Source organism: Bombyx mori, chromosome 24 (genome assembly GCF_030269925.1).
Source record: "Bombyx mori chromosome 24, ASM3026992v2".
NCBI lineage: Eukaryota > Metazoa > Arthropoda > Insecta > Lepidoptera > Bombycidae > Bombyx > Bombyx mori.
This window is the reverse complement of record NC_085130.1, coordinates 16,948,077-16,975,999: the sequence shown is the minus strand read 5'-3', so window position 1 is coordinate 16,975,999 and position 27,923 is coordinate 16,948,077. Positions and strand designations below refer to the sequence as shown.

The following is a 27,923-nucleotide window of genomic DNA, read 5'->3' as shown; positions in this document are numbered from 1 at the left end:
GACACGGCGGCGGACGAGTTTTTAAGTTTAGCCCAATGATTTTTTGTGTTCGGAAGACAGCTGAATGATAGTTCTAGTTTTCAATCGCATTAAGTTCAAGGACTTCCCTTACGAATATTGTGACGAACTGTCATCAGAGCTCTTCTTTTGCCCTACTTATTCGCTGGTAGCTTAAGGGGCTGTTTCAGCTTCAGCCGGACGGGTAGGTGAGCTCACGGGTTGAGAAAGTTTGCTAATAATGGCCCTAGCAAGATTTTTTATTGCTTAGATGGGTGGACGAGCTCACAGCTGGTGTTAAGTGGTTACTGGAGCCCATAGACATCTAAAACGTAAATGCCACCACCCACCTTGAGATATCAGTTCTAAAGTCTAAGGTCGTCAAACCGAAACGCATTCCTGCTTCGCGGCAGAAATAGACAGGGCGGTGGTACCTACCCGTGCGGACTCACAAGAGGTCATACCAGTACCAGAGTAAGAGCAGTGCTTTGCAGAATTTACCACCAGTTCGGAATCGCGTCCCAAGTCATACGATCGGGCGAGAAACTTAGTGGGGCGTGTCTGTCTATGGGTTAGAAATGCATTACTGCTTCACGGCAGAAATAAGTAGGGTGGTGGTGCACACTCAAAAGCGAACGTTCTACTATCATTAATAACGTCCCTTGATCAGTCTCCTTCAACCCGTGTCCATGCAATGCTTGCACTCTGCCATTGCTAGGTCCCGTGTTAGCAAAATTCTCGAGGTTGGGATCCTACCCCAAGATCTGTAAGCTGAGTAAAATGTTCCTTCGGAACAAGGTGACACTTTACAAAATTTGCATAAGGCTCATCATGACTTCCGCTTTTGCAGGTTACCCGTTGGAGCTCCGTGTTTCGTGAGAAACATCGACCTACACGACCTGGGCCTCGAATTAATCCGGAAACACATGAAGTCAGCGTCGGAACGGTACTTCGATAATACTATGCGTCATGTTAATCACCTTATCGTTGCCGCCGCTGACTACTCTCCTAACCAGTCACCGTCGACGCCCTAGATACGTCCTTACGGATCTATCAGGTCCAATAACCCTTGCGTTACACGCCTCGTCGAACTCAGCGAAGAGTTCGACGTGCAACCTAACCCATGCATCAGCCCGCTTAGTTTCTCGCTTGATCTTCTCAGCGAGTCGCGATTCCGATCCGGTAGTAGATTCATTCGCGAAGCAGTTGGTCTTGAGTTGTTAGGTCTTTTGGAGGCGCTCGGGTAGCTGTTAGCAAATCCCACCCCTCCTGGCTGAGCCCTTGCTCGCCCATCTGTTCTGGTGAAACTGAAAAGGGCACCAGTAATCACGCAATCATAAAAAATAGGGCCCGTTAGCTCACCTACCGATCCGGGCGTAGCTGGAATAGCCTAGCGAGTAGGTATGGAAAAAAAAACTGCTGCGTTCCGTTAGCTCAGTTTATTTAGCGCTCGACTCGTTATCGCAGCGATGTACAATCATTATATCACCACTATAATATACCTTAACGTTGAATTTCGAAATGTTTGATAAGATACGATAGATATACAGGCGAATTTCCGAGGCGTATTCGAGTCACATTAACCTATACTGTTGGACGCTTCAGTCCGAAAATTTTCAGTGCGTCGGGCGTGGTCGGCTATTCAAGGACTCATTGAAGTCCTTTATATATTTAAATAGTTTGTTTTCTTTTTGAGGAAATTCTTGAACAGTGCCTGTGAGAATGTTCGCGAAGCTTCTCATTCTATGCCTCGTGTTCGGCGCTAGCCGTGCCCAAAGTCGTAAGTGTTATTCATAATAATATTATTATGTAATTTTGTTAATCTTTATTAATAAACTAACGGCCCGCTCCGGCTCCGCTCGGATCTTTAACAAAAATTTCAACGATATTCGAGGTTGTTTTATTTTTTAAAATAAAATCACACTTATTGCGGCATAACTATAATAGTTAGACATGTGCTGTCGCGACACTTTTTGTAAATAATAATGTGTTCTACAAAGTCGTAGTACATTATTTTATTCTATCATCAATCGTTTTCGCAGGGTACGCGATGTAAAGAATATTTAAGTAAATTTTTTTTAAACCTTGGATTGCATTATTGGAGTTTTAGTAAGGATCCCTATTTTTTTTTCAAAAAATATTATAGCCCATGTCACTCGGGAATAGTGTAGCTTCTAAACAGTGAAAGAATTTTTCAAATCGGTACAGTAGTTTCGGAGTCTATTGAATACAAACAAACAAACAAATTTTTCCTCTTTCCTCTTTATAATATTAGTATAACTAACAAATCCAAATAATTTAACATAAATCAATATTCACACAGTAGAACAAATCTTCCAATGCGCTAGAAGAAGGCACAGTTCCGAAGATACTGGCTGCGTTAATGTTAGACAGTCAGACTCACTCTCTGTGCAAAGTACCAGCCAGCCTTAGCATCACGTGTAGCCTCCCTCAAGCGTTTGAACATATCTGATAATATTATGTAATTAATTGGGGATTGTCAATACACCTATGAAGTCGTCGTGGCCTAAAGGATAAGACGTCCGGTGCATACGTGTTGAGGCGATGCAACGGTGTTCGAATCTCAGGCAGGTACCAATTTTTCTAATGAAATACGTACTCAACAAATTTTCACGATTGACTTCCACGGCGAAGGAATAACATCGTCTAATAAAAATAAAAAATAAAAACAACGTGTTACAAAATACCCCGTAAAAAATATAATTACTTAATTTATCAAAGCCGAAAATTTTGTCAACCCTATTAAGCTGTCATATCAAGGAACCAGATTATTTAATAGAAAGGCCTACGTAGCGTAGGTACCTAATTTTTTCCTATTAATTGTCTACTTCTTCTTCTTTATATTTTGGCTCCGGGGCGGTTTGTGCATTAGCCAGTGTCAAGTAATAAGATTTTTATAATATACCGTTTTAATTATTTACAGTTTATGAATAATAATAAACTAAGGAAACTAGTCGCTACATAACATAAATGATTAAAAACGAATAAAATTTACAAATGAAATGATATGTGATGAAATAAAATCTCAGTAAAATGGTGGTCATTTACTGAGACTTTTTCAGTGGACTTTTTGGAGGATCACGAGAAGCTACGTCCAGCGGCTTTGTTTCATTTTCCCACATTTGTATACTTTCACAGATTCTAAACAGTTAATAAACTACCGTTATTACACATATAAACCTGAAGAAACACTGAATAAACGAAACAAAACAAATCCCACAACTTCGCTCCTAGCGTTCCCGCCAAAAAGTCCAAATTGTCTACTTTAATAGTTTTTCTATTTTTCATTCATAAATGTTTGCTACCTCAGTACAAGGAGGTCATTATAGTCAAGTACTGGCTTCAAAAAATGTCAAGTTGGAAAAATATATATCTCTATGTTGTCAATTTCAAATCTAATCGATAATGCTACAACAGTTTGGAGTTTTTTTTTCTAAAATTTTTTGGAAACATAACGATGGTTTCTAATTTGGAATATTACGATTTTTTTTATTGCCCTTGTAGGCAGACGAGCATACGGCCCACCTGATGGTAAGAGGTTACCGTCGCCCATGGACGTCAGCAATGCCAGGGGCAGAACCAAGCCGTTACCTACGATAATATGATGTTATGCGTAGGCCATGCAAGATATCAATTTAAATCGTGCTCGCGAACTCTATCGGCAATGATTTATCGATGGTAGACATTGAGTTAAACAAATATATACTAATATTATAAAGCTGAAGAGTTTGTTTGTTTGAACGCGCTAATCTAAGGAACGAATGGTCCGATTTGAAAAATTCTTTCAGTGTTAGATAGGGCTATCTCAATAAATGGGCATTTATTGAGGAAAGCTATAGGCTATATAGCATCACTCTAAGACCAAAACAAGTGGAGCACCAATAAAAATGTTTCAAAATAGGGTTTAAATAGTTCCTTAACATTCTATAATTCAAAAATATTTTCACTTTCTACTTAAATGAAGTGAAGGGAAAATTTAGCGTTATGCCAAAGTAACTATTCCAAATCAAATAAAATCAAATCAAAAAATTTTATTCAACACTAGCTGACCCGGCAGACTTCGTAGTGCCTCAATCGATCAATAAAAGACCTAAACTTTTGTATAAAATAAACCTAAAACAAACAAAAGGAATCCGTCCGATGGGGGACACATCAAAGGAAAAACAAAATTATTATTTTTATTTAATTCCGAGCATTTTCATATTTATCTACCTTTTAAACCTTCTCTGGACTTCCACAAATAATTCAAGACCAAAATTAGCCAAATCGGTCCAGCCGTTCTCGAGTTTTAGCGAGACTAACGAACAGCAATTCATTTATATATATATATATAGATTGACGGTTCAATGTTTTTAATTGAACTTCAATTAATTATTCGAATGGGGTAACCCATTCCATTTACATCTAAATTCGTGAACCATTACGTCATTACGGATCCTCCCGATCCATTAACGCTGCTTTTAGGTACCACAAGCACCGGTCATCGTTCTGGTAGAACCCGTCGCTTGCGACGAAGGGCTCGGCGAGTGAATTAATCCATAGACACAGCCCACTGCGTTTTTCGTCGGATCTTCTCAGTGAGTCGCGATTCCGATCGTGTAGTAGATTCATTCGCGAAGCAGCTGCTCTTGAGTTGTTTGGTCTCAAAGTGTGTGGCGCATTAACGTTGTAGACATCTATGGGCTCGAGTAACCACATAACACCAGGTGGGCTGTGAGCTCGTCCAACCATCTAAGCAATAAAAAAACCACAGAGCACAAAGAGAATCACGAATATAAAAAGCACTATATAATGCTTTCTATCTCATTTTCTCACACCATTAAATCTAATGAATTTATCTGTCTCTGTCTCTTTTTACTGTCGCCCTTTCGTTTCATCGACTTTCAAATCACAACGATGACGAACTAAAGAATTTGTCACTTCAAAAACAGTCAAAGAATAAATTTCAATTCAACACATTCCGTCTATCGCGTCTTTTGACTTTGAATTCTTATCGTGTGTTATCAATTGGAGTTACGATAAGGTTACGCTCTGATAGCGTGTAACTGGGTCCTTGGAATTGTATAGAAACTATTATGTATATCCTAATTCCAATAACACAGTAGGTACACTGTAAATAACGATCGAAGTCGTCGTAGCCTAAAGGATAAGACGTCCGGTGCATTCGTATGTAGCGATGCACCGGTGTTCGAATCCCGCAGGCGGGTACCAATTTATCTAATGAAATACGTACCTACTTAACAAATGTTCACGATTGACTTCCACGGTGACAGAATAACATTCGTGTAATAAAAATTAAACCTGATAAATTATAATTTGCATAATTACTGGTGGTAGGACGTGTTGTGAGTTCGCGCGGGTAGGTACCACCACCCTGCCTATTTCTATTGTGAAGCAGTAATGCGTTTCGGTTTGAAGGGCGGGGCAGCCGTTGTAACTATACTGAGACCTTAGAACTTATATCTCAAGGTGGGTGGCGGCATTTCCGTTGTAGATGTCTTTGGGCTATGGTAATCACTTTACACCAGGTGGGCCGTGAGCTCGTTCACCCATCTACGCAATAAATAAAAACACTAGTCCTAGCAGGAGTAACTTCGCAGAATCTATCACCGGATAGGAAACGCGAACCGCTGAGAAGATCCGGCGAGAAGCTCAACTTCTTGTGTCTGTGAGCGAATTTGGTCCGATCGTTTTGGAGTCTACAGCGAACATACAAACATCGACATTTTATTTATAGAGTAGCCGTACTCGCCCGCTTCGCTGGGCATTTAAAATTAACTTTATTATTTATTGTCATTTTTATTAGGGAGTCCAACGCTCATATAAATATTAGCCTATCCATTAAGTACATGTATTTTCTACATGGATACCAAGTTTCAAGTCAATCGGATGTATGGTTCAGTAGTTATAACGGAACATCCGCAAAAATCACTGTAGACACAAGATTTATATATTACTTAGTATAGATATATTATTGTCTTATGCTTACAGATCGTGTGTGCATTTTGTCATCTTCATCGTCACTATGCCAGAGTTTAGACAAAGACGGGAGCCAGGCGACGTGCAGCAGAGTGGAAACTAGGTGCGTATTGGCATTGACCTAACTTTGCTTAGAAAAGTCAACGTAATAAGAAAAAGAATAATCAATAATCAAAATTGCGCCGACGCAGGACTATGAAATTTCCCACGCTTATAGAGAATATAGAGAAGGAGTGCAGAATGTTCATATTTTTTTAAATTATCCATAAAAAATACATTAATTCAATAAAAAAAAACATTACACACACTACCATGTATTTGCCACACACACGCATGCACAATATTTGCTTATTGTCAAACTTTTATTGCTTAGTCTGTGGTCAAATTGAGAATAGATTAAATATTGTTTGTCTTTATTTAATATTTGGAGAAATCTGTGATTACAAGTATAGTATTATAATAGTTTTTAACAATAGAATCATAATTGTGTACAAACTTATAATTTCAATCAATTATAGTCGAATTTCGACTACCGGGGGACCACTAGTTACTATTAAATAATCATTGATCGTAACCCAGTAATTTAAATAAACTATACAAATTGGAGACTGAACTAATTAAATGACAATTGTGAATGATAACGGTCACACAGGGCAGTATTATCTGGCACGGACAGAGTTCCGTGCACCCATCGCAATAGGGACAGTAAGTACTAATCGTCAAGACAACGTTTCACATCTAATACTGTGCAGTACTGACTGTCGAAATACTGTTGTTCGTACACCAAGACACGTCCGTTCAAATGCGTGCAGAGCTTCCTTTTTTTCCTACCTATGTATCAGCTTCTCCTTGACATGTAGGTGAGCTCACGGGGCTCAAACCGGGAGTGTAGCTAACACTGGCCCTAGCAAGAGCAGTGCTTCGTAGAATCTACCACCGGATCGGAAACGCGACCCACTGAGAAGATCCGGCGAGAAACTCAGTGGGCTGTGTCTGTGGGTTAATTCACTCGTCGAATTCTTCGTCGCAAGCGACGGGTTCGACGAGGACGCTGACTGGTGCTTGAGGTTACGACAATTACGCTTTTTTCCTTCGATATATATATTTAATTCTTAGATAAAGAACAAACAAATCTGTTCATCGCGATGCGTACGATACGCGAGTTCATTCCATAGTCTTAGCATAATACCACCTCCTGAAATTTCAGAATTGACTGCGCTTTGAGACTGGCCCGCGGAGAAGCGGACATTGGCTTCTTCACCGAGGAGGAGCTACTGTTATTATCACAGCAACAGCCAAACGACAATAGGGTCATCGCAACCGTCAGAGACGTCAGTAGATTGGGTTAGTCACATTCCTTTTTTTTTTGTGATTTGGTACACCCTGGGAACCAGCCGTTTCGTTCTGCCAAATTCTGTTTTTTATGTACATACGGCCAAAAGTCTCGTAAACAAGCTCACAGGGCTTGGCCTGAGAGTTTTTGCTGACATCAACCCTAGCAAGAGCAGTGCTGAATCTACCACCGAATTCGCACCGCGACCCAGTGAGGAGAACCGGTGAGAAACTCAGTGGATTGTGTCTATGAGCGAATTCGTATATATCATCAGCTTCATACCCTAGACGCGAATTGTCCAAAGGCGGAAACCCTTCGAACTGAAACGCCCTATTGGTCAGAAATGTATGTGACGCGTTTGCTCATACATCGCCCCGTCAGTATTGAAGGGTTTAGAAAAAGAGTAGGACAATTAGCTTAAAATACTTCTATGGAGAGGCACTAGAGTTTATTTCTGCCCAACGAATATCAGACAAGATCCTGTCTTTTGTAAGGATAACGCACGTAAGACCCTTCGGATAATGATTCTAGCTCAAACATTATCCTTTCAGAGACGTTCTCCTTCGAAGCTGTGGCTGTAGTTCCGAATAACCACACCGGAGGACTTGATGGGTTGCGTGGTGGTAGATATTGTCATCCCGGATTCGACCAGTCCGACCTGAGATGGTCCCCAAGAGTGCTCAAGACTTTGGAAGAAGTGGTGAGTGCTAATTAATACGCGATTGTGGCCTAGTTGTATTAGTTGAATATTCGATTGTAGCCTAGTTGTATTAGTTGAATATTCGATTGTAGCCTAGTTATATTAGTTGAATATTCGATTGTAGCCTAGTTGTATTAGTTGAATATTCGATTGTGGCCTAGTTGTATTAGTTGAATATTCGATTGTGGCCTAGTTGTATTAGTTGAATATTCGATTGTGGCCTATTTGTATTAGTTGAATAAGCGATTGTGGCCTATTTGTATTAGTTGAATAAGCGATTGTGGCCTATTTGTATTAGTTGAATAAGCGATTGTGGCCTAGTTGTATTAGTTGAATATGCGATTGTGTCCTAAACTAGATTTCATTTGAATTAAGATTAGGTTATATTAGTTGGGAAATTATTTGCGCCAGGTTTTCTCTTGTACGTTGTAAAACAATTAGAAAAAACATATATTTAATGATTTAGAATTAGTTCAGTGCAATCCGATAGCTCCGAATGAACACGGAGACCACGCTACCGTGGTCATTATTGTAGTCCCAAAGTATTCCGTTCAAGGTATAGTAAGCGCCCAATGTGGCTTATTTGCAAGTCACAATACATAATTGACGATTTGTATGGATACAAGTAAACATTATGCGCATATAACGTGTTTTAAAAAACAAAACGTTTATAAAATGTAATTTTCTGAGGGTAGGATGTGCTGTGCGTCTGCACGGGTACCATCGCCCTGCCTGTTCCTGCCGTGAAGCAGTAATGCGTTTCGGTTTGAAGGGCGAGGCAGGCGTTGTATTAAAAACTGAGATCTTAGAACTGACATCTCGAGGTGCGTGGCGGCGTTTTTGTCGTTGATGTCCACGGGCTCTGGTTCCCAGTTAACGTCAGGCCGTGAGCTTGGCCACCTATCAAAGCAATATTATTTTTTTCGTTGCTAAAAATGTTACTGTTATTGTCATTGTCAGGCCGCGCGCACCGACCGTTGCCCCGACGTGGACACGAACAGAAAAACGGCCGAGGAAATCGAAGTGGAAACATTAAGCTCCTTCTTCTCAGCTGCCTGCAGACCTGGGACCTGGAGTTCAAACTCTACAGTTGACGCCGACTTAAGTCAGTACATCTATTGATCTAATTATTAGCAGAATAATCATCATCATCCTCCTGCCCATCTCCCAGTCACCTGGGATCGGCGTAACATATTTTCTCCTTCCATACTCCTCTATCATATACCATTTCTTCGCTCACTCCCCTCTTACACATAATGTCGTCTTTCGTTAATCATCACTACATAGTATAAAACAAAGTCGCTTTCTCTGTCCCTATATCCCTATGTATGCTTAAATCTTAAAACTACGCAACGGATTTTGATGCGGTTTTTGAAGTGAAAACTTCTTTAGAATCGTTGTGATTTCAAACCGGATGCAACGGAAAAAACGACAGGTAAGAGACACAAATACAAAAATGTGTAGGATGAAGCCAGCAAAGAATGAGACAGAAATATACATACTATTTAATACAGCGATATCTGTGAGATTTTTTAATACTAACGTGTGTATGAAAGCTCTTGTAGTGAATTTTAATTTAGGATTATACGTGAAATTAAAATATCAATTCACAGAGGGCGCTACCTTAAAATTATTTACTAATGACAAAATTTTACATATACTTAAGACGTTTAGGATAATTGTATTTTAATTTTGGAAGGTTTCACTTCTACCACGTGTGAATTGCACACATTTTTTTTTAATAAATAGAGTGATTGAAGAGGAAGGTTTATATGTATAATAACATCCATTAAATAGTGGAGAAATCAATAATAAATTACAGTTTCCGAAGCGAAGCGAAGGCGGGTCGCTAGTACCAAATAAAATGGACCTTTAATTACAAAGATAAATGTCACGCGTAAAAAAGAAGACCTACTACCAGTAACAAGAGGTCCTACCACTAGTAACAAGAGGTCCCATTTATCACTGGTGGTAGGACCTCTTGTGAGTCCGCATGGGTAGGTACCACCACCCCGCCTATTTCTGCCGTGAAGCAGTAATGCGTTTCGGTTTGAAAGGTAAGGTAGCCGTTGTAACTTTACTGAGACCTTAGAACTTATATCTCAAGGTGGGTCGTTGTAGATGTCTATAGGCTCCAGTCACCACTTAACACCAGGTGGGCAGTGAGCACGTCGACTAATCTAAGCAATAAACAAACAATTTTTTTTTTAACTGTCTCATCTTCATTCTAGAAACGCGTTTCCCCTCTCTGTGCTCCCTATGCGGTGGGAGCTCCGGCTGCACAGGATACAGCATAGACATGGGCATCAGCGTCGCCGGAGTCAATAACCAGAACCGCCACATCCAGGCGTTGGAGTGCTTGAGGGTCAGCACGAATGACAGCGTCCCCACAGTGGCGTACGCGGCCTGGCTTCACGTCCGGAACTATTTTAATGTAAGAATAATTATGGTCGAAGGAATTCGTTTATAGACCCGATTTATTTAGACATTTTCGACGCGAAAACGATATTGTTATGCGCTATTTGCTTATACTGTGAATGTGGAACGCTTTAGAGGAATAGTTAGACCTAAAAAAAATTGAATGGATTGCGTGAAAGGCGATATGGGTAAGAGGGGAGTCAGCGAAGAAATGGTATATGATAGAAGAGTATGGAAGGAGAAAACATGTTGCGCCGACCCCAGGTGACTGGGAGAAGGGCAGGAGAATGATGATGATATTGTTACGCGCTGGGGCTCGGGATAAATAAAATTCAAACTCTATTTAACACTTAAAGTACTTAGAGAGAGAGAGAGAGAGAGAGAGAGAATACACTTTATTGCACACCAAAACACAATTTACATTCAAAAAACAATCAAAAAACAGATAAATTTGTACAATAGGCGGTCTTATCGCTAAAAGCGATCTCTTCCAGAGAACCGTTTAATTTATAGAAATTCTGGAAAATATAAAAAAAAATATAGCAGGTATGTTGCGGTGTACTATAGATAATACATTATAGAAAATATATACATACAATAAACAAAATATATACCGTTTACATATAATATGAAATATATACTTATTATTATATACCAATATACATACTTACATACAATACATACTAATATACTTACATACACATAATACATCAACAGTATGGAAATAATAAATGATGATGCAAACAAACAGCACTAAGAAGATAAGTAGTGTTCCTTCACCATTCTTTTAAAACAGTTTAAAGTTTGAGCACTTCTCACTGCATCCGGCAGAGCATTCCACAATCGAACCGCCTGGACGGTGAATGAATGATCAAAGAATGATGATGAATGCGCCGGCATTTTCAGTCTCAGGCTATCCGATGATCTCAGGGAAAAATTATGCGTATCACGTAGGAACTCGAAACGTTCTTTGAGATATATGGGGGCATGGGGGTTAAAGAGAGTACAGTATAGTAATGAAAGGACATGAGTATTGCGGCGAAGGCGAAGTACTTAAGGCATAATTCGCTATTCCCATCACCCGCTTCGCTTCAGGTGATACGTTCGCTGTTTCGCTTCGAGTGTTACCGATGACTGATTCCTTTCATGTCATCTCGGCAACGCTTTTATAGTCGATGTAGGGACACAGTTTTGTAGCGTATGCGGTTTTGTACTTCGCTTGCATTAGTCAGTCGTGCATAGCCCACCCGACACGTCAGACACTTATGACGGATATACGGAGTAAAAATGGAACTAAGTTGTTTTATTAAAGAGCAGTTAACACCGCTTACATTGCATCAGTAACCGTACAGTCGACACGGCAAGTCTATAGGGTACAAGTCGTTTCGATGTGTTTTCGCTATTGTATAACAGATGGCGTTACACTTCTCGAACGTTCTCGATGTCACTAGTTATTATAACAGATGGCATTACTTTTGCCGACATAACAATTTATTTGTTAGTAACCTCGTTTTTCTATATTCTCAGATCCGCAATCCACAAGACGCAGCCTCATTCTCCCTGCTGTGTCCGGATGGAACTCTTCAGGCGTTGACCCCTGAGATCTTGAGTAACCCTGTGGCACCTTGTTCGTTCGTGAAACAACCCTGGGGAGCTATTGTCGCGTCTACGTAAGTCATTCTGCTTCGGTACAGCGTTGACGGGTGGAACCCCCCACTTTTGCTGAGATAGGTGAACGAGCTCACAGCCCACCTGGTGTTAAGTGGTTATTGGAGCTCATAGACAGCTACAACGTTAATGCCTCACCCACCTTGAGATATAATTTCTAAGGTCTCAGGCTAGTTACAAAGGCTGCCCCACCCTTCAAACCGAAACGCATTACTGTTTCACGGCAGAAATAGGCAGGGTGACGGTACATCCCCGTGCGGACTCGCAAGAGGTCCTACCCACAGTAAATTTTAACACTAAAAAAAGTACTTTTAAATTCACCGAAAACCGATCTTTAATATAATATTTTAGCGGTAGGTAGCGGCTTGGCATCGCCCCTGGCATTGCTGGCGTCCATGAGCGACGGTAACCACTTACCATCAGGTGGGCCGCATGCTTGTCTGCCTGATTGGGCAATAAAAACAAAAATAATAATAATAACAAAACCTTTGTTTGTATTGGTTGCTTTCCCGGGGATATCTGGCTCGAACATTCCACACCCATCAATTTCTCCACAGGGCTGCAGCTTCCACTGTCCTCACCAATCTCCAGGCCTGGTGGCCGACTGGAACTGATCCCGGAGCGAACTCTTGGCAGTCGGTATTGTTCAGCGGTCTCATTGGGGGCGCGAACGCGAGGGTTGTCTTCGAGCAAGCCCCCATTGCTCCAGCCAATTATACTGCTCCGAGTGAGTTGTTTATATCAATATATGTATACAGGGTGTCCCAGAAAGAATGGATAATACTGAAACACCTCATGGTAGAGCTATTGGGGACTCAAAATAAAAAAATAAACATTTCTTAGGTAGTAAGTCGAGTACTTTCGATGTGTGTTTATTATCCTATTCTATCTGATAATAGATGGCGTTGTACTTCTCGAGCGTTCTAGAGGCTTACTAGATCCTTCGATATTCGTTCGGCTATTTGACGATAGATGGCGTTACTATTACCGGCGCAACAATATGTACCCATATTTATTACTTACCAATATTTGTTATATAAGCGATAATTTATTTAACAGTCAGCCTCGGGATTGTCGGGCTGTCGATAGCACGTTGCATTTTAATTGTTATCCTTATGATTCGATTGTACTTTAGTCACTAAACTGGCCACAGTGTTTCATTTGACCAGTGTCTCATTAGCTTTACCCGACTATGAAGCTCAGTAGATTCCTTCGTCGTATTTTGAAGGGAGTAGTTGCCATTGCATTATAGATGTCCCGCTTTTCGAACTTGAACGAAGGCTGTGTCGCGGCATAGATGATGCGGTCCTCGCTTGAGGGTTCACCATATACTCTCCATTAAATGCCACCAGCAAATGCCGTATCTCGAATTTTGATAAACTGGTTCCACAAAGAACGCTCTTGTACGGTGATTTCTCTAATCTCCTTTTTACGGTCCACTGGTAGAAATAGGATGCTGGGTCTTATTCTAGGCAGCGATAGAGTGGAGACTGCGAATTGGCAAATGCGGTGCAGGACGCCCTCAGGCTCGGTGGAGTGATGATCTGTGCAGGGTGGCTGACAGGAGCTGGATTAGAGAAGCCGAGGATCGTGCTCACTGGCGAGCAATTGGAGAGACCTATGTCCAGCAGTGTGGTGCTGGAGACACTTGCTAAGGATAAAATGGACTGCTCACCACACTAATGTATCCATTCTGAAAGAGCTCCAAATCAAACAAAGGCTTTCATTTAATATGTTTGGACATATCATCCGCAATGAAAGCTCATTGGAACGATTAATGGTTCAAGGAAGAGTAGACGGTCAACGGTCTCTCGCGGCCGATCTTACACAAGGTGGACAGACTTGATTATGTCATGTACTGTTTTCCCTTACTGAATGTACGCGTATCGCCAGAAACAGAGAGAGATAGAGAAGTCTCTCAAGAGCCGGAACCAAGCAATAAGACATACATAACCACGAGCATTCTTAGGCGCGCGGCCTGCTTGCAGCCTCTGCAGATCGTCAGGACCCATATACCTCACGCACCACCTCGGCGCGGAAACCTCAAGCATGAGGTCTGGTGCCTATTCGAAAAAGGCTGTTTCTATGACCTATTTCATCAATACCTCCCTTAAGAAGTTACTCCTTACAATACCTCCCTTAAGAGCAGTCCGCCAGGAGCGTACGTCTGAAAATAATGTTCAACAGTGGACTGCTATAGGGTGATGATGATAGAGTAGAATTTGCAGAGTATAGTAGAAATTACTGATTTCAGATCGTGACTTAGATTTTGTTTATATTCTTTGTACAAAATAACGTACTCTTTATATATTTTCAGTACGCAGCATTCCCGCTATAGACTCAACGGCGTCCTGTCTTCCGGCTCAACGCTGGTGTACCACGAACTTAAACGAGCAAACCAAGTGCTCTTGGGTTAGAGCATCAGCCTACACCCTCGGAATTCAGCCGGCAATCTCCTGTCAGCAGAGGAGCTCGGTCTTCGACTGCCTCACCGACATCAAGGAATCAAGAGCCGATTTTATTGCCACTCCCTCCAATTATGGATATATCGCAAGGCAGTAAGTACCTTATGCTTCGATTTTAAAGTTCATTTTATAGAATACGTATGATGATGAGACGAAGTGAAAAAGAGGTTGGTAAGAAAATGTTAACTATGGTTGTGGAAGGATATAGAGGAAGAGGTAGACCTAAGAAGTAATGGATGGATTGCGTGAAAGACGATATGAGTAAGAGGGGAGTGAGCGAAGAAATGGTATATGACAGACGAGTGTGGAAGGATAAAACATGTTGCGCCGACCCCAGGTAACTGGGAGAAGGGAAGGATAATGATAATGAATGATGAATGTTATAGAATACGTAGGCCCTAATCGCCGGATCTCTTCAATGGGTCGTGATTCTGATTAGGTGGTAGATTCTGCGAAGCACTTGCTAAGGCCAGTGTTAGCAACTTATCTCAGTCTGAGCCCGTGACCTCATCTATCCATCTGGGCGTAGATGGAATAGTCTCTTGGGCTATGATTGAATAGGTAAGGGATAAATAAAGTAGCTTCCAAACTAATTTGATTTTTTTTTACTGCTTAGATGGTTGACTAGCTCACAGCCCACCTGGTGTTAAGTTGTTACTGGAGCCCATAGACATCCACAACGTAAATGCGCCACCTACCTTGAGAGATAAGTTCTAGGTTTCAAGTATAGTTACAACGGCTGCCCCGCCCTTCAAATTGAAATGCATTACTGCTTCACAAGAAATAGGCAGAGTGGTGGTACCTACCCGCGTGGACTCACAAGAGGTCCTAGGAAGTTTATTGTCAGCGTACTAGATTCTCAACGGTCACGGTTCTTCATCTGATGTTGCAAATGTTTCAGACATTACCGCCTCTCGCCCGTGAAACTGGTTCAGAACACCAGATCTGGAGCGTCTCGGGTCGCGGCCTTCGTCAAGGAAACGGCCGCAGCGCAGGAGAACATCACGCGCTTCGAGAACCTTCGAGGAAAGAAGGCCTGCTTCCCAGAATTTGGAGGGCTTGGTGAGTTAAATTATCGATTTAAATCCGCGAGTCGCTTCATGGGTGTGGATATCTTCCACGTTTCCTGATCTCTTACGGTCTAGGGCTAAACGCAATTGGACCTCGTATAAAGCCCTCATCAGATTATCCGTCCATGTCATAAGTTAGCCACGTTCCTGCCTGTCCACGTTCAATCCGAGACTACTGTTCTAGAATTCTTTTGGCCCATTTCTATGGCCAGCAGTGCGGTATGTATGGCCAGTCTACTAACACTTTCTCCGAGGGCCATACACAAAAAAGCCTTACGCAGAGCTCTAACTAGACGAATCATCCATGCCTTCAGTTACCCTCGTTTCTAAAGTTCGGGGTAGCTGTTCCAGAAGATTCCGCACGGGCAGATACCACTACCCCGCCTATTTCTGCCGCGAAACAGTGGTGCGTTTCGCGTTCACAATTAAGCTTATCATCTTGTATCGAGCCCGCACCTTAGATACTGATAATTGTTATTTTAGTGACGAAAAGAGCGACATGATTTTATGTTACTTGCTAATTTTTATGTTCCAAGAGACATGTCTCAGGCTAATAATGAAGATAGCTTAAGTCCTGTCAAATAAGTTAAAGAACATTATGTAGGCGGATTGTAACTATACGCACTGGCAGCATTCTTTACATACATTGATATAATCTGTGGTAGACAGAAAGCCCGCCAAAAGTAAAACTTGTAAAGTTTCCCTTGAATTGTAAATAATGCAAATATTGTCTTAAGGCTTCGTCAAACAGAACGCGTACTTAGCGCGCGTCAGAACGCTAAACTGTAATAACTGTGTAACTGTGTTGTAATTTTTTACAAATTTTGTTTTAGCGTCCGAGTCCGAGTAATGCCCGAAAAATTGATAGAAATAGTTAGGAAATACCCATGTTTATACAATGCCACATCTGAATCACTCGACATCTTAATACTTTTAAATTTTCACACTGCTATCGAAAGGCACTATGATTTAGCGTTACGTTGCGTCAAGGAGCGTAGGGCTCATCTAGTCAATTTGTGTGACGTGTAAAGAGCGCGACGTTAAAACGCAGCGCCAAGTACCGTACGCGTTCTGTTTGACGAAGCCTTTAATGTCTTAATATTAAGTAGTGTTAATAGGGTTTTTCTCGAAGAGAAAGGCAATGGAACTAAGCCATACAGCCAATTCTTAAGTTTAAACTCTTAATGTTAATATCATATTATTATGAACATGGACAGCGTACGTCGCGTTCGTGCGCACCGCCCAGCTGCGGGGCGTGATCAGCGAGACAGAATGCGATTATGTGAAAGCTGTGGGAGAGTTTTTCGACGGCGCCTGCGCCCCGGGAGCATTGGACGCCTCTCACACCATCACGGAAACCGTAAGTACACTACGCTGATACATATCGAAAAGTTACCATACCCGATCCTGTAGACCGAATGGTAAACAGTCGACGTCGCCCTAAACTTGTCATTACGGATCCTCCCGATCCACTAACGGTGCTTTTAGGTACCTCAAGCACCGGTCACCGTCCTCGTCGAAACCGTCGCTTGCGACGAAGGGCTCGACTAGTGAATTAACCCACAGACACAGCCCATTGAGTTTCCAAGTCGTGATTCCGATCCGGTGATAGATTTAGCAAAGCACTGCTCTTGCTAGGGCCAGTGTTAGCAAATTCTGGTTGAGCCCGGGAGCTCATCTACCCGTCGCGCGTAGTTGATTTTTTTTCAACCTAGCTGAGAGCCTTGAGAGGCTATTTCAGCGTAACCTTAACTAGTAGGTGAGCTCACGGGGCTCAAACCTGACGACGTTGCTAACACGAACCCTAGCAAAAGCCGTGCTTCGCAGAATCTACCACCGGATCGGAAACGCGACCCACTGAGCGGATCCGGTGAGAAACTGAGTGGGCTGTGTCTGAGGGTTAATTTACTCGCCGAGCCCTTGCTCGCAAGCGACGGGTTCGACCAGAACCATGATCGGAGCGTAGTGGAATAGCCCCTTAGGCTACCAGTGAATAGGTAGGGAAAAGAATTAGCCCATCATACCATTTCATATAATATAACTTGTGTTGACCAGTTACTTGGGCTACAATAGCATTATTCATTTTCGCAGACCTTCAACGCGACCTCGTTGTGTTCTGTATGCAGGCCACTCATCCCCACACCTGATAACTGTAAGTAATTCTATCAGAACTGACACTAATCTTAGCTTAAGGTAAAGTTCGACGGATCAGCCTTACGGTTTTTTTATTGCTTAAATGGGTGGACGAGCTCACGGCCCACCTGGTGTTTAATGGTTACTGGAGTGTTTAATGGTTATTTACAAGGTAAATGGCGCCACCCACCTTGAGATAAGTTCTAAGGTCTCGGTATAGTTACAACGGCTGCCCCGCCCTTCAATCCGAAACGCATTACTGCTTCACGGCAGAAATAGGCGGGGCGGTGGTACCTACGCGTGCGGACTCACAAGAGGTCACGAAGTCTGCCGGGTCAGCTAGTATTAAAATAGATTACATGTTAAACCTTTTTAACGCCTTTTGGTGACCGGTAAAATAGAGGGGAAAAGGCCTAGGGGTAGAGGTCCCAAACGATGGTCGGACCAAATAGTGGAGGAATACCTGGGGATACCTGTCAGCGACGCACTCCACCGGGCTACAAAAGGGGATCGATGGAGACAGCTGGTTGACGGAATCGAACGGAGTCACGATCCTCAGCAGTGAGGGACTGACCGAAGAGAGAGAGTTAAACCTCTAAAAAACTCTCCTGTAAAATTAGTGAGTTTTGAGATGATACAGTTTTATTGCGACAAGACGTTAAGTTTCCATTGTTTTCTTGTTTCAGTTACCTGCGCTTATGATTATACGAACGTTTATTATGGCAACAACGGTACTCTAGCGTGTCTGAACGATCCGACCACGGACATCGCAGTGCTGAGCACGGAGAACATCAATGGTGAGGTTATCTTTCATTCTCAAACGCTGGTGCAGCGGTTAGCGACCCTGACTATGGCGCCGAGGGTCGCGGGTTCGATTCTCACATCGGGCAAACGTTCGTGCGATGAACAAATTTGTTTGTTCTTCGTCTGGACGTTTGTTATCTATATATGTATGTAGGATTGATAAGAATGGAACGTATGAAAAGAGTGTGGAACGTAGCGTTAAGATGTGAGTGAGAGAAAACGGAAAGAAAGGGAGAACTGAGAAGAGATTGACAGACGGAATGACAGAGAAGAGGAAGATGGCGAAGACGCTTAACTAATGAGGAAGGCGTAAATAATAAAAGTGTGATTTTTTTTTAATTTTTTTTTATTGCTTATATTGGTGGACGAGCTCACAGCCCACCTGGTGTTAAGTGGTTACTGGAGCCCATAGACATCTACAACGTAAATGCGCCACCCTCCTTAAGATAAGTTCTAAGGTCTCGGTATAGTTACTAGTTACATTATAGTTTAAAATTAAATTATTATTATAACAGAAAATTTTGGAACGGTGTAACATACATATCGTCGCTTGAAAGGCAAACGTGACTAAGCGACAATGCGTGAACTTTACAGTAGACTAATTATTTAAAGTTGAAATACCTGAAAACAAAATTTATTTTAAAGAATCCAGCTGTAGTAGAATCTAGCTAGTAGCTGTAGGATTGAAATGATTTTAATAGACCTAGAAATATATATTTTTTGCGCATCGAATATGGTTATTGCCTATCATTTATATACAAAGCAGGTATTATCGCTTAGTCACGTTTGCCTTTCAAACGGTTTAAACGTATAAAAGGTATGTTTGTCAGTCTCTGGTAATACATAACACAGGGAATCATAATTTGGGTCTTTTTTTAAAAATGAATATTCATTTTTTTTTTTTTTTACTCATAGTACCTAATGTATTCGAATAAAATAAAAGAAAAATTTACAAATCGCAATTAGGAATAAAAAATAATATTCGTACTTTTTAAAGTATGTACACTTTAAGAAAATCATCTCTGTAAAGAGGTATCTATGTCACTAGTTCGTCGACATATATATCGTCATTGTCAAACCAAAATCTGCTATGTGCACTTTTTGAGATTTTCGTATAGTTCACAGCCCTATCTACCGTATAAAAAAAACTGTTATGTGCCTATAGATTTCATATTTATCTATCTATAGCTTTCATATTTATCTATTTATAGCTTTCATTTGATACAGTTCTTAAAAATTCACCTTTATATAAAAAAAATTACGAACATGTTTTTACTTCTTAATTCAAAATAGAGTTTTTGCACAAATCAGATTTTGGTTTGACAGCGAAGATAATTATGTTATTTGTCTGAGCGGAGCGGCATAGGATGACTCGTTAAGAGAAGAGTGATACAAATCTATATACATACTAGCTGACCCGGCAAACGTTGTGTTGCCTTAAATAAGATTTCTAGGGAAATTCTACTCTAGAAAAAAAAACCCTCATTTAACCACATAATACCTCATTATAAACGTTGATCGTAGAGGGGTGAAAATTTCAGAGTAATATGAATTTTTTTATTCTGCGTCATGACAAAATAAAAAACAAATTCTCGCAAAAAATTTTAAAGTTTTTAATTAGCAAATAAAAAATAAGGGTTGATCGTAGAGGGATGAAAATTTAGGGTTGTATGTATTTTTGTATGTTGTATCATAAAAAAATAGAAATTAAAAATTTTGTCTAAAAAATAAATAAAAAAATTTAGGGGTGGACTACCCCTAACATTTAGGGGGATGAAAAATAGATGTTGGCCGATTCTCATAGATACTGGATAAGCACAAAAAATTTCATCAAAATCGGTCAAGCCGCTTCGGAGGTGTATGGCAACGAAAACTGTGACACGAGAATTTTATATATTAGATTACTAGCTGACCCGGCAAACGTTGTGTTGCCTTAAATAAGATTTCTAAGGAAATTATAGTCTAATATATAAAATTCTCAAAAACCTCATTCAACCACATAATATAGTAAGAGGCACGTAAGTTGGCAAGGTTTTGGTGTAGTGGGGGTAATGTTGCGCATAGTGTACATTGCAACAAAAAAATGGTCACTTTTATGGCCCGCATATATGTTAATTTTATTTTATTAAATTTTTTATTTGCCATAATTTATTTTTAAGCCTGTGTGTTTAGAAGAAAGTTAAAGAAAAGAGAGGAATTCGTGAAGTGTATTAGGTGTTATAAATAAAATACAATTAAAAGTTAAAAAGTTTATTTAACAAAATATACTTAATATTAAAAATTATGTGTCGCCGTCGTCACTATCATTTTCTAATAGTGCTACCCCTTGGATTAAATTTATGGTAGGACCTGAGCTGGTGGAAGGAGTTGGCTCCTCATCGTCGACATAACGAAGAGTCGCTGTCGTCACTGGCGTAAATAATAAAACGCTCAGTGACTGAATCGACTATAATTATGGTCATTTGGTCCTGCCATTGCAAACAAATTTAAAACAATAACACTCGTAACAAAAACTAAATTTAAAATAATAATAACAACTCGTAATAAAAACTCAATATAAACAAAGGGTTCCTACAACTTTAGTAGGCACATGTGTAACCGGGAGCGAACGGAACGTGGACGCGGTGCGGGAGGGGAGAGTCGACTGACTCACCAATCGCGCGCTCGGAACGGTGCTACGTCTTTCCCCGCGTCCCGCTTGACAACCAAAGAGACCTAAAAAACGACTTCTGCGCATCTAGCGACTCTTGCCAAGTTACGCGCTGGGGACTATACCTCATTATAACCAAAAAAAAAAATTATAAAAAAAAAATGTTTGGGGTGAACAACCCTTATCACTTAGAGCTATGAAATATAGATAGTAGCCGATTCTCAGACCTACTAAACATACTATTGATACACCAATAAAACCAAAGAAACATGGCTGAAAAATGTATAGTGAGTAAGACAGGAGACCGGCTTCGTCCTCATCCCTACTACGTGATGTTTGCTGGATGAGTGGTGACACCTGGCGGGGATAACTGATCGATTGATAGTTGATCAGTAGTCGACCGGCGAGGGCGGGAGACCAAATTAAATTTAAAAAAAATCATAATTAAAGGAACTTGAAATTATAAACTCTGAATAACAATTTATCATACCACAATTATTATTATAATATTTGATTGCCATCTTGCAACCTTATTGCGGATCTGTGCATAGAATAAAAAAAAAATCGGGATGGAAAAATAGGGGTTGATCGTATAAGAGTGAAAATTGAGAGTAATATTTTTTTTTTTATTTTAAGTCATGACAAAATAAAAAATAAAATCTTGCCAAAAAATTTAAAATTTATAATTAACAAATAAAAAATAGGGGTTGATCGTGGAGGGTAAAAATTTCAGAGTAATATGAAATTTTTTATTCTAAGTCATGACAAAATAAAAACAAAATTCTTGCAAAAAAATTTAGTTTTTAATTAACAAATAAAAAATAAGGGTTGATCGTAGAGGGGTGAAAATTTAGGGTTGTATGTATTTTTGTATGCTGTATCATAAAAAAATAAAAACAAAATTTTTTTTTTTTTAAATAAAAAAATTAATTTAGGGGTGGACTACCCCTAACATTTAGGGGGATGAAAAATAGATGTTGGCCGATTCTCATAGATACCGGATAAGCACAAAAATTTTCATCAAAATCGGTCAAGCCGTTTCGGAGGAGTATGGCAACGAAAACTGTGACACGAGAATTTTATATATTAGATATAAAAATGAATGGCTGTTCGTTAGTCTCGCTAAAACTCGAGAACGACTGGACCGATTTGGCTAATTTTGGTCTTGAATTACTTGTGGAAGTCCAGAGAAGGTTTAAAAGGTAGATACATATGAAAATGCTCGGAAATAAATAAAAATAACAATTTTGTTTTCCTTTGATGTGTCCCCCGTCGGACGGATTCCTTTTATTTGTTTTAAGTTTATTTTATACAAAAGTTTAGGTCTTTTATTTATCGATTGAGGCACTACGAAGTCTGCCGGGTCAGCTAGTTGATTGATAAAATTCACATCGCCGAGAACTCAAAATAACAGTTGAGACAATTATTACAGACGTTAATTTTCAATGTAGCAAATAAATTATATATTTTATTGTAAAAAAGGGTTAAATTTTCAATTTAAATTTATTAAAATATATTTTCTATTTTTTAGTTGAATTTTATATAAAGCGTGTTTTTTGTTTTTTTAAACTATTATTTATTTTTCATTTTTTAGGAAAAATTTCTATAAAAGCGTATTTTGAAAACTATTAAGTACTTTAACATCAATTCCTGCCTTATCGACTATAGATAAAAATTATATAAATTGGCAAAAATCTTATTTTGCAAATTGAATAATGGATTAATCTTATCAAATTAGTTTATTGTCATCTGTCCTCGATAAATCTATTATACAAAGTTTGAATGAAATCTGGCCGTTTAAAGTGGGTCAAAATCGCGTCTAAAGGACAGTCAGTTACAAACATACAAACATACATTACAAGTGAAGCTAATATAAAGCGTGTAAAAAGAGAATCACTAATGATCAAACGGATAAAGTGAGATTGGTCCAGAAACGCAGCAAGCTCGCCAGGGCGTTCGAATCTGTGCTCTCTTAAAGAATAATGGCGGTCTTTTCTTTACTGTAAGAATACGTCAACTGTCAAACAGCCTCAAACGTCAAACCGTCGGTAACTAGTGTTGCCATCGCTGTATCGACCGTGTATCGACCTTACCCGAGTGAAGTACTTGACCTTTCCGACTATACTCTGTTGATGACATTTACTGAGACTGCGACATATAATGTGTGTGTAACTGGCGAATCAAGAAGTCTAGACATAATCGTAATAATTTTGGTCACACAAGATTTTATGTTAATTTTTCTTTTTTCTTTCAGTTCACTTACAAGCGTTAGGACTGCAAGCCAATCAGTTCCGTGCCCTCTGTCAGAACAACACGCTCGCCGCGACGCCTGGCGTGTTCATTGACGACAACTGTCTCCTAGCTTACGTTGTCGACGCGGAGGTTCTGTCCAGAAGGTAAAATCTAACCTGTTACATCACATTCCTGTTTCTTTTTTTCTTAGATTGGTGGACGATCTCACGGCCCACCTGGTGTTAAGAGGTTACCGGAGCCCATAGACATCTACAACGTAAATGCCGCTTGAGATATAAGTTCTAAGGTCTCAGTATAGTTACAACGCCTGCCCCACCCTTCAAACCGAAACGCATTACTGCTTTACGGCAGAAATAGACAGGATGGTGATACCTACCCGTGCGGACTCAAAAGTGTGCTTAGTGTGAGTTTTTTAACGTTCTCGATAGCGTAAAAGTTAACTCAAATTTGTATGGAGTTAGAACAGCGCCCCTAGCGGCAAACTTAGGCAAACTGGCACTAAGCATACTAAAAGGAGTTAAAGGCTATTTGGTTAACACACGACATTTATCTTTGTAATTAAAGGTCCGTTTGCATTAGCATCAACAGTTCGATATTTTTAATTGAACTTCGATTAAGCTTACTCCATAGAAATAGCTGAAGAAGTTTTTTGTTGTAATGATATTTTTTCCTAAAATTTTAAAGTTTAAATGGCTCTCCTGTAAATTTGCATAAATGTCACTTAAACCATACCATTTCATCCCTCGATATGTAATCTCGATCATGATATAAGTGAGTGGTAACGGAGAGCTCGCCCGGTCATCGTTCTCGTCGAGCCCTTCATCGCAAGCGACGAGTTCGACGAGTAAATTAACCCGTAAACATAGCCCACTGAGTTTCTCGCCGGATCTTCTCAGTGGGTCGCGTTTCTAATCCGGTGGTAGATTCTGCGAAGCACGGCTCTTGCTAGGGTTCGTGTTAGCAACATCGTCAGGTTTGAGCCCCGTGAGCTCACCTACTAGTTACGGTTACGCTGAAATATCCTCTCAAGGCTATCAGCTTAGGTAGGAAAAAAAAGTAAACCCGCCGACTTTGAAGGTCGAAGCTTCTCTAGACAGACCACTGAGTTGCCAGCCGGATCTTCTCAGCGGGTCGCGATTCCGATCCGGTGGTAGATCCAGTGAAGTACTGCTCTTACTAGAGTCACTATTAACAAATTCTCTCAGCTTGAGCCCATGAGCTCACTTACCCATCGACGCTTAGCTGGAACTACCCTTTAGGTTACCAGCAAAAGGGTAGAAAAAAAATCAGCGATAAATACGTGTGATTTTTTTTAATTGGTAACATTGCAACTCTTCTAAAAACTAATCTGGACTTTTTGGCGGGAACGCGAGCAGTGAAGTTGTGTGATTTGTTTTATTTTGTCTATTTAGTGTTTCTTCAGATTTAAATGGGTAATAATGGTGGTTTATTAACTTTTTTATATCTGCGAAAGTGCACAAAGGTGGGAAATTGAAACAAAGCCGCTGGATGTAGCTTCTCGGGATCCTCCAAAAAGTCCACTGAGAAAATCTCAGTAAATGACCACCATTTTATTGAAATTATGTTTCATTTCATTTCATTTCACTTCATATTAGCATCTTTCATAAAAATAAGAATATAAATTAAAATAAGACATGACCTAAGTCTTTAGTTACCAGGTCATAACATCCCTTAAAAAAAACAAAAACTAATCTGTATAACGTTTTGTTCCTCCACAGAGGCGACCCGCTGAACAACGCTTTGAACGTTTTATTCGATTCGCTGGACGCGTACTTCGGTTACAACACGGCGGCCGCGAACCAGCTCATCAATTTGGATTTGTTCTCGTCTTTCAACGGGATCAGCGATTTGTTGTTCAAGGACTCGACTATAGGCCTAACGGAGCCCACGGGCGAGGCTCCTCACGAACCCGCCAGGAACTACATGGAATTGTTCAGACACTTGGACGCGTGCAGCCGGGCGACCCCACAAGTGCCCGATATAGCGAACCGCGCCGCCTTCTCCGTTATAACGATGCTCGTTATGAGTTTCTTAACGAGATTTGTCGTTTATTAAATAGAATTCGTGTTTTTTTTTATTCTACGTACATATTTGAGTTTTGTTACAGTAACTTAAGGAGGTTAGAAATACGTAGCGGCATATTAGTGTATTAATTGACCTAAAGGTCTTAGTTACCAGGTCATAAAACTCGTTAAAAAAAATTGTGTAATAAAAAGTGTCCGTTGAAACGGAGCCAATTCAGGTGGCGCCACAGTAGCATGTGGAAGGGTTTTAAAAACAGCGCCTTAAACTATCAGAGCAGGATATTAAATTAGCAAACAAAGAAACGCTTCATACTTAAATAGTAATAAAAATAAATAGATGAGATTTTAAATACACTGTATATTTTTTAATTAAACAATTTACAAATGACAATTTACTCTGTACAAAACTGCTATATTCATATAATTTCCAATTCTTACACTAGCGCTATTTCGGTGACTCTTCCAAAGTGTCTTGTTGTCCCCTATACAAGATGGCGATCCTTACAGATATCCTCCATAGGTCAATATAAAGTTTTTGATGTTGTTCAAACATAGATACAAAATGGCGCATGACGTAATATTTTATTATCAATGTATGTACTTACATAATAGAATTTGGTATTGTAAAATATTTTCTAAGATTTTTTTCAGCAATAATAGTGTAACTTCTTAGCTATAAGAACTGATTTAAACCACCGTGCTCATTTCAAAATAAAATAAAATAAAACCATTTTTTTTTTCGTCAAATAATTACCCGAATGCCGTTGCTGTAATTTTTATTTATTGGTTAAACACCTTCATCTTTAATGAATATGATACCTTATTAAAACTTTTTTGTAATAAAAAAAATGGTATTCGGTATCTGTGGGTTTTAACTATAAAACAAAAAAAAAATTGCGATATTGACAGTGACAGATTTTGACTTATCATATTATTAATTATTATTAAATGGCTTTTTTTCAAATACCTATGTATTTAAAGACGTTATGTAGAATGTTTTTTTTTTTAGTTTTGTTATTATATGCTGTGTAATATTTGCTGTTTGAGTGTAATTAAAAAAAAAAGTATTTTTAATTACAGGCCTTCGCAGAACAAATTTGTTAAGACGAAAAGAAGTTTTATTTTTGTAGTGCCAAAGCACAATTTGGGAGTAGCATTCGTACAACCTTATGAGTTTTGTATTTTTTCTTGTGTTTTAGTAATAAATTTTGTAATAAATACATTGGTCGTTTTACTGAACGATCCCTTGGGTAGGGTTTATGGGAATTGAGTAGTTTAGTTTAGTAGGACCCAAAAACCATCCTTGGGCCCGCGGTCCGTTCCCAAGGTCTGCGGACCGTCCAGTCCCACATACACCGTGCGTCGCCTAGGCGCGGGGACCTCGTAGAAGGTTCGGCCCCCCGTCCAGAAGAATAGGTGTGTGGGTATCCTTCTCGAAACCTCCACATATACCACTTTTAATAAGCTTTGAAGTCGTCGAGGCATAAAGGATAAGACGTCCGGTGCATTCGTATGTAGCGATTCACCGGTGTTCGAATCCCGCAGGCGGGTACCAATTTTTCTAATGAAATACGTACTTAATAAATGTTCACGATTGGCTTCCACGGTGAAGGAATAACATCGTGTAATAAAACAATCAAACCCGCAAAATTATAATTTGCGTAATTATTAGTGGTAGGATGTCTTGTGAGTCCGCGCGGGTAGGTACCACCTATCTATTTCTGCCGTGAAGCAGTAATGCGTTTCGGTTTGAAGGGCGGGGCAGCCGTTGTTCTGTTAAAAAATGAGACTTTACAACTCATGTGTCCAGGTGGGTGGCGACATTTACGTCGTAGATGTCTATGGGCTTCGGTAACCAGTTAACATCAGGTAGCCCGTGAGCTCGTCCACCTATCTAAACACTAAAAAAAAGCTTTAACGGAAATGATAATTTTGTAGCTAAAGTTATTGGTATTGCATACATTTTGTTTTAGGAAGTTCGTGAAGCTAAGATTTGGGTTAAATTAAAAGTCTTGAATTTGTGTAAGTACCGTGCAATTGACGCTTAGACCTCATGTTTCAAGGTTGGTAGCGTAATTCACGTAATGATGTCCATGGACCTTGACAATCAATAAACGCCAGCTGGACTGTGAAACACGTCATTCCGGATCCTCCCGATCCACTAACGGTGCTTTAAGGTACCTCAAGCACCGGTCCTCGTTCTCGTCGAATCCGTCGCTTGCGACGAAGGGCTCGACGAGTGAACTAACCCACAGACAGAGCCCACTGAGTTTCTCGCCGGATCTTCTCAGTGGGTCGCGTTTTCGATCCGGTGGTAGATTCTGCGAAGCACGGCTCTTGCTAGGGTCAGTGTTATCAACACTCCGGTTTGAGCCCCGTGAGCTCAC

The 27,923-nt window shown here is 40.1% G+C and overlaps 2 protein-coding genes across 2 annotated transcripts in view; one reads left to right on the top strand and one right to left on the bottom strand.

The window, feature by feature from the left end:
- Positions 1-20: 20 nt before the first annotated feature.
- Positions 21-26,756, top strand: LOC101746195 (transferrin). The gene is made up of 16 exons (XM_004927391.4): positions 21-202; positions 848-1,777; positions 6,010-6,100; positions 7,205-7,341; positions 7,882-8,030; positions 8,991-9,135; positions 10,262-10,464; positions 11,976-12,118; positions 12,674-12,843; positions 14,434-14,674; positions 15,483-15,643; positions 16,869-17,011; positions 17,743-17,803; positions 18,471-18,581; positions 23,493-23,634; positions 25,231-26,756. Exons 2-16 carry the CDS (start codon positions 1,720-1,722, stop codon positions 25,565-25,567), a joined length of 2,292 nt encoding a protein of 763 aa, XP_004927448.1. The 5' UTR covers positions 21-202; positions 848-1,719; the 3' UTR covers positions 25,568-26,756.
- The window catches only part of LOC101746342 (probable C-mannosyltransferase DPY19L1), a 37,033-nt gene continuing 34,338 nt past the window's right edge, over positions 25,229-27,923 (bottom strand). Inside the window, exon 10 of the mRNA XM_062675879.1 lies at positions 25,229-27,923. Within this exon, the coding sequence (XP_062531863.1) occupies positions 27,920-27,923 (4 nt within the window). The 3' untranslated portion in view covers positions 25,229-27,919.

What these genes read in the sequence shown, in the direction of transcription:
- LOC101746195 (XM_004927391.4), top strand. Translation starts at nt 1,720, where the DNA reads ATGTTCGCGAAGCTTCTCATTCTATGCCTCGTGTTCGGCGCTAGCCGT. An exon ending in CAGAGACGTCAGTAGATTGG is followed by an intron (nt 7,342 to 7,881) that starts GTTAGTCACATT and finishes TTATCCTTTCAG; the next exon opens with AGACGTTCTCCTTCGAAGCT. An exon ending in AGCCAATTATACTGCTCCGA is followed by an intron (nt 12,844 to 14,433) that starts GTGAGTTGTTTA and finishes ATATATTTTCAG; the next exon opens with TACGCAGCATTCCCGCTATA.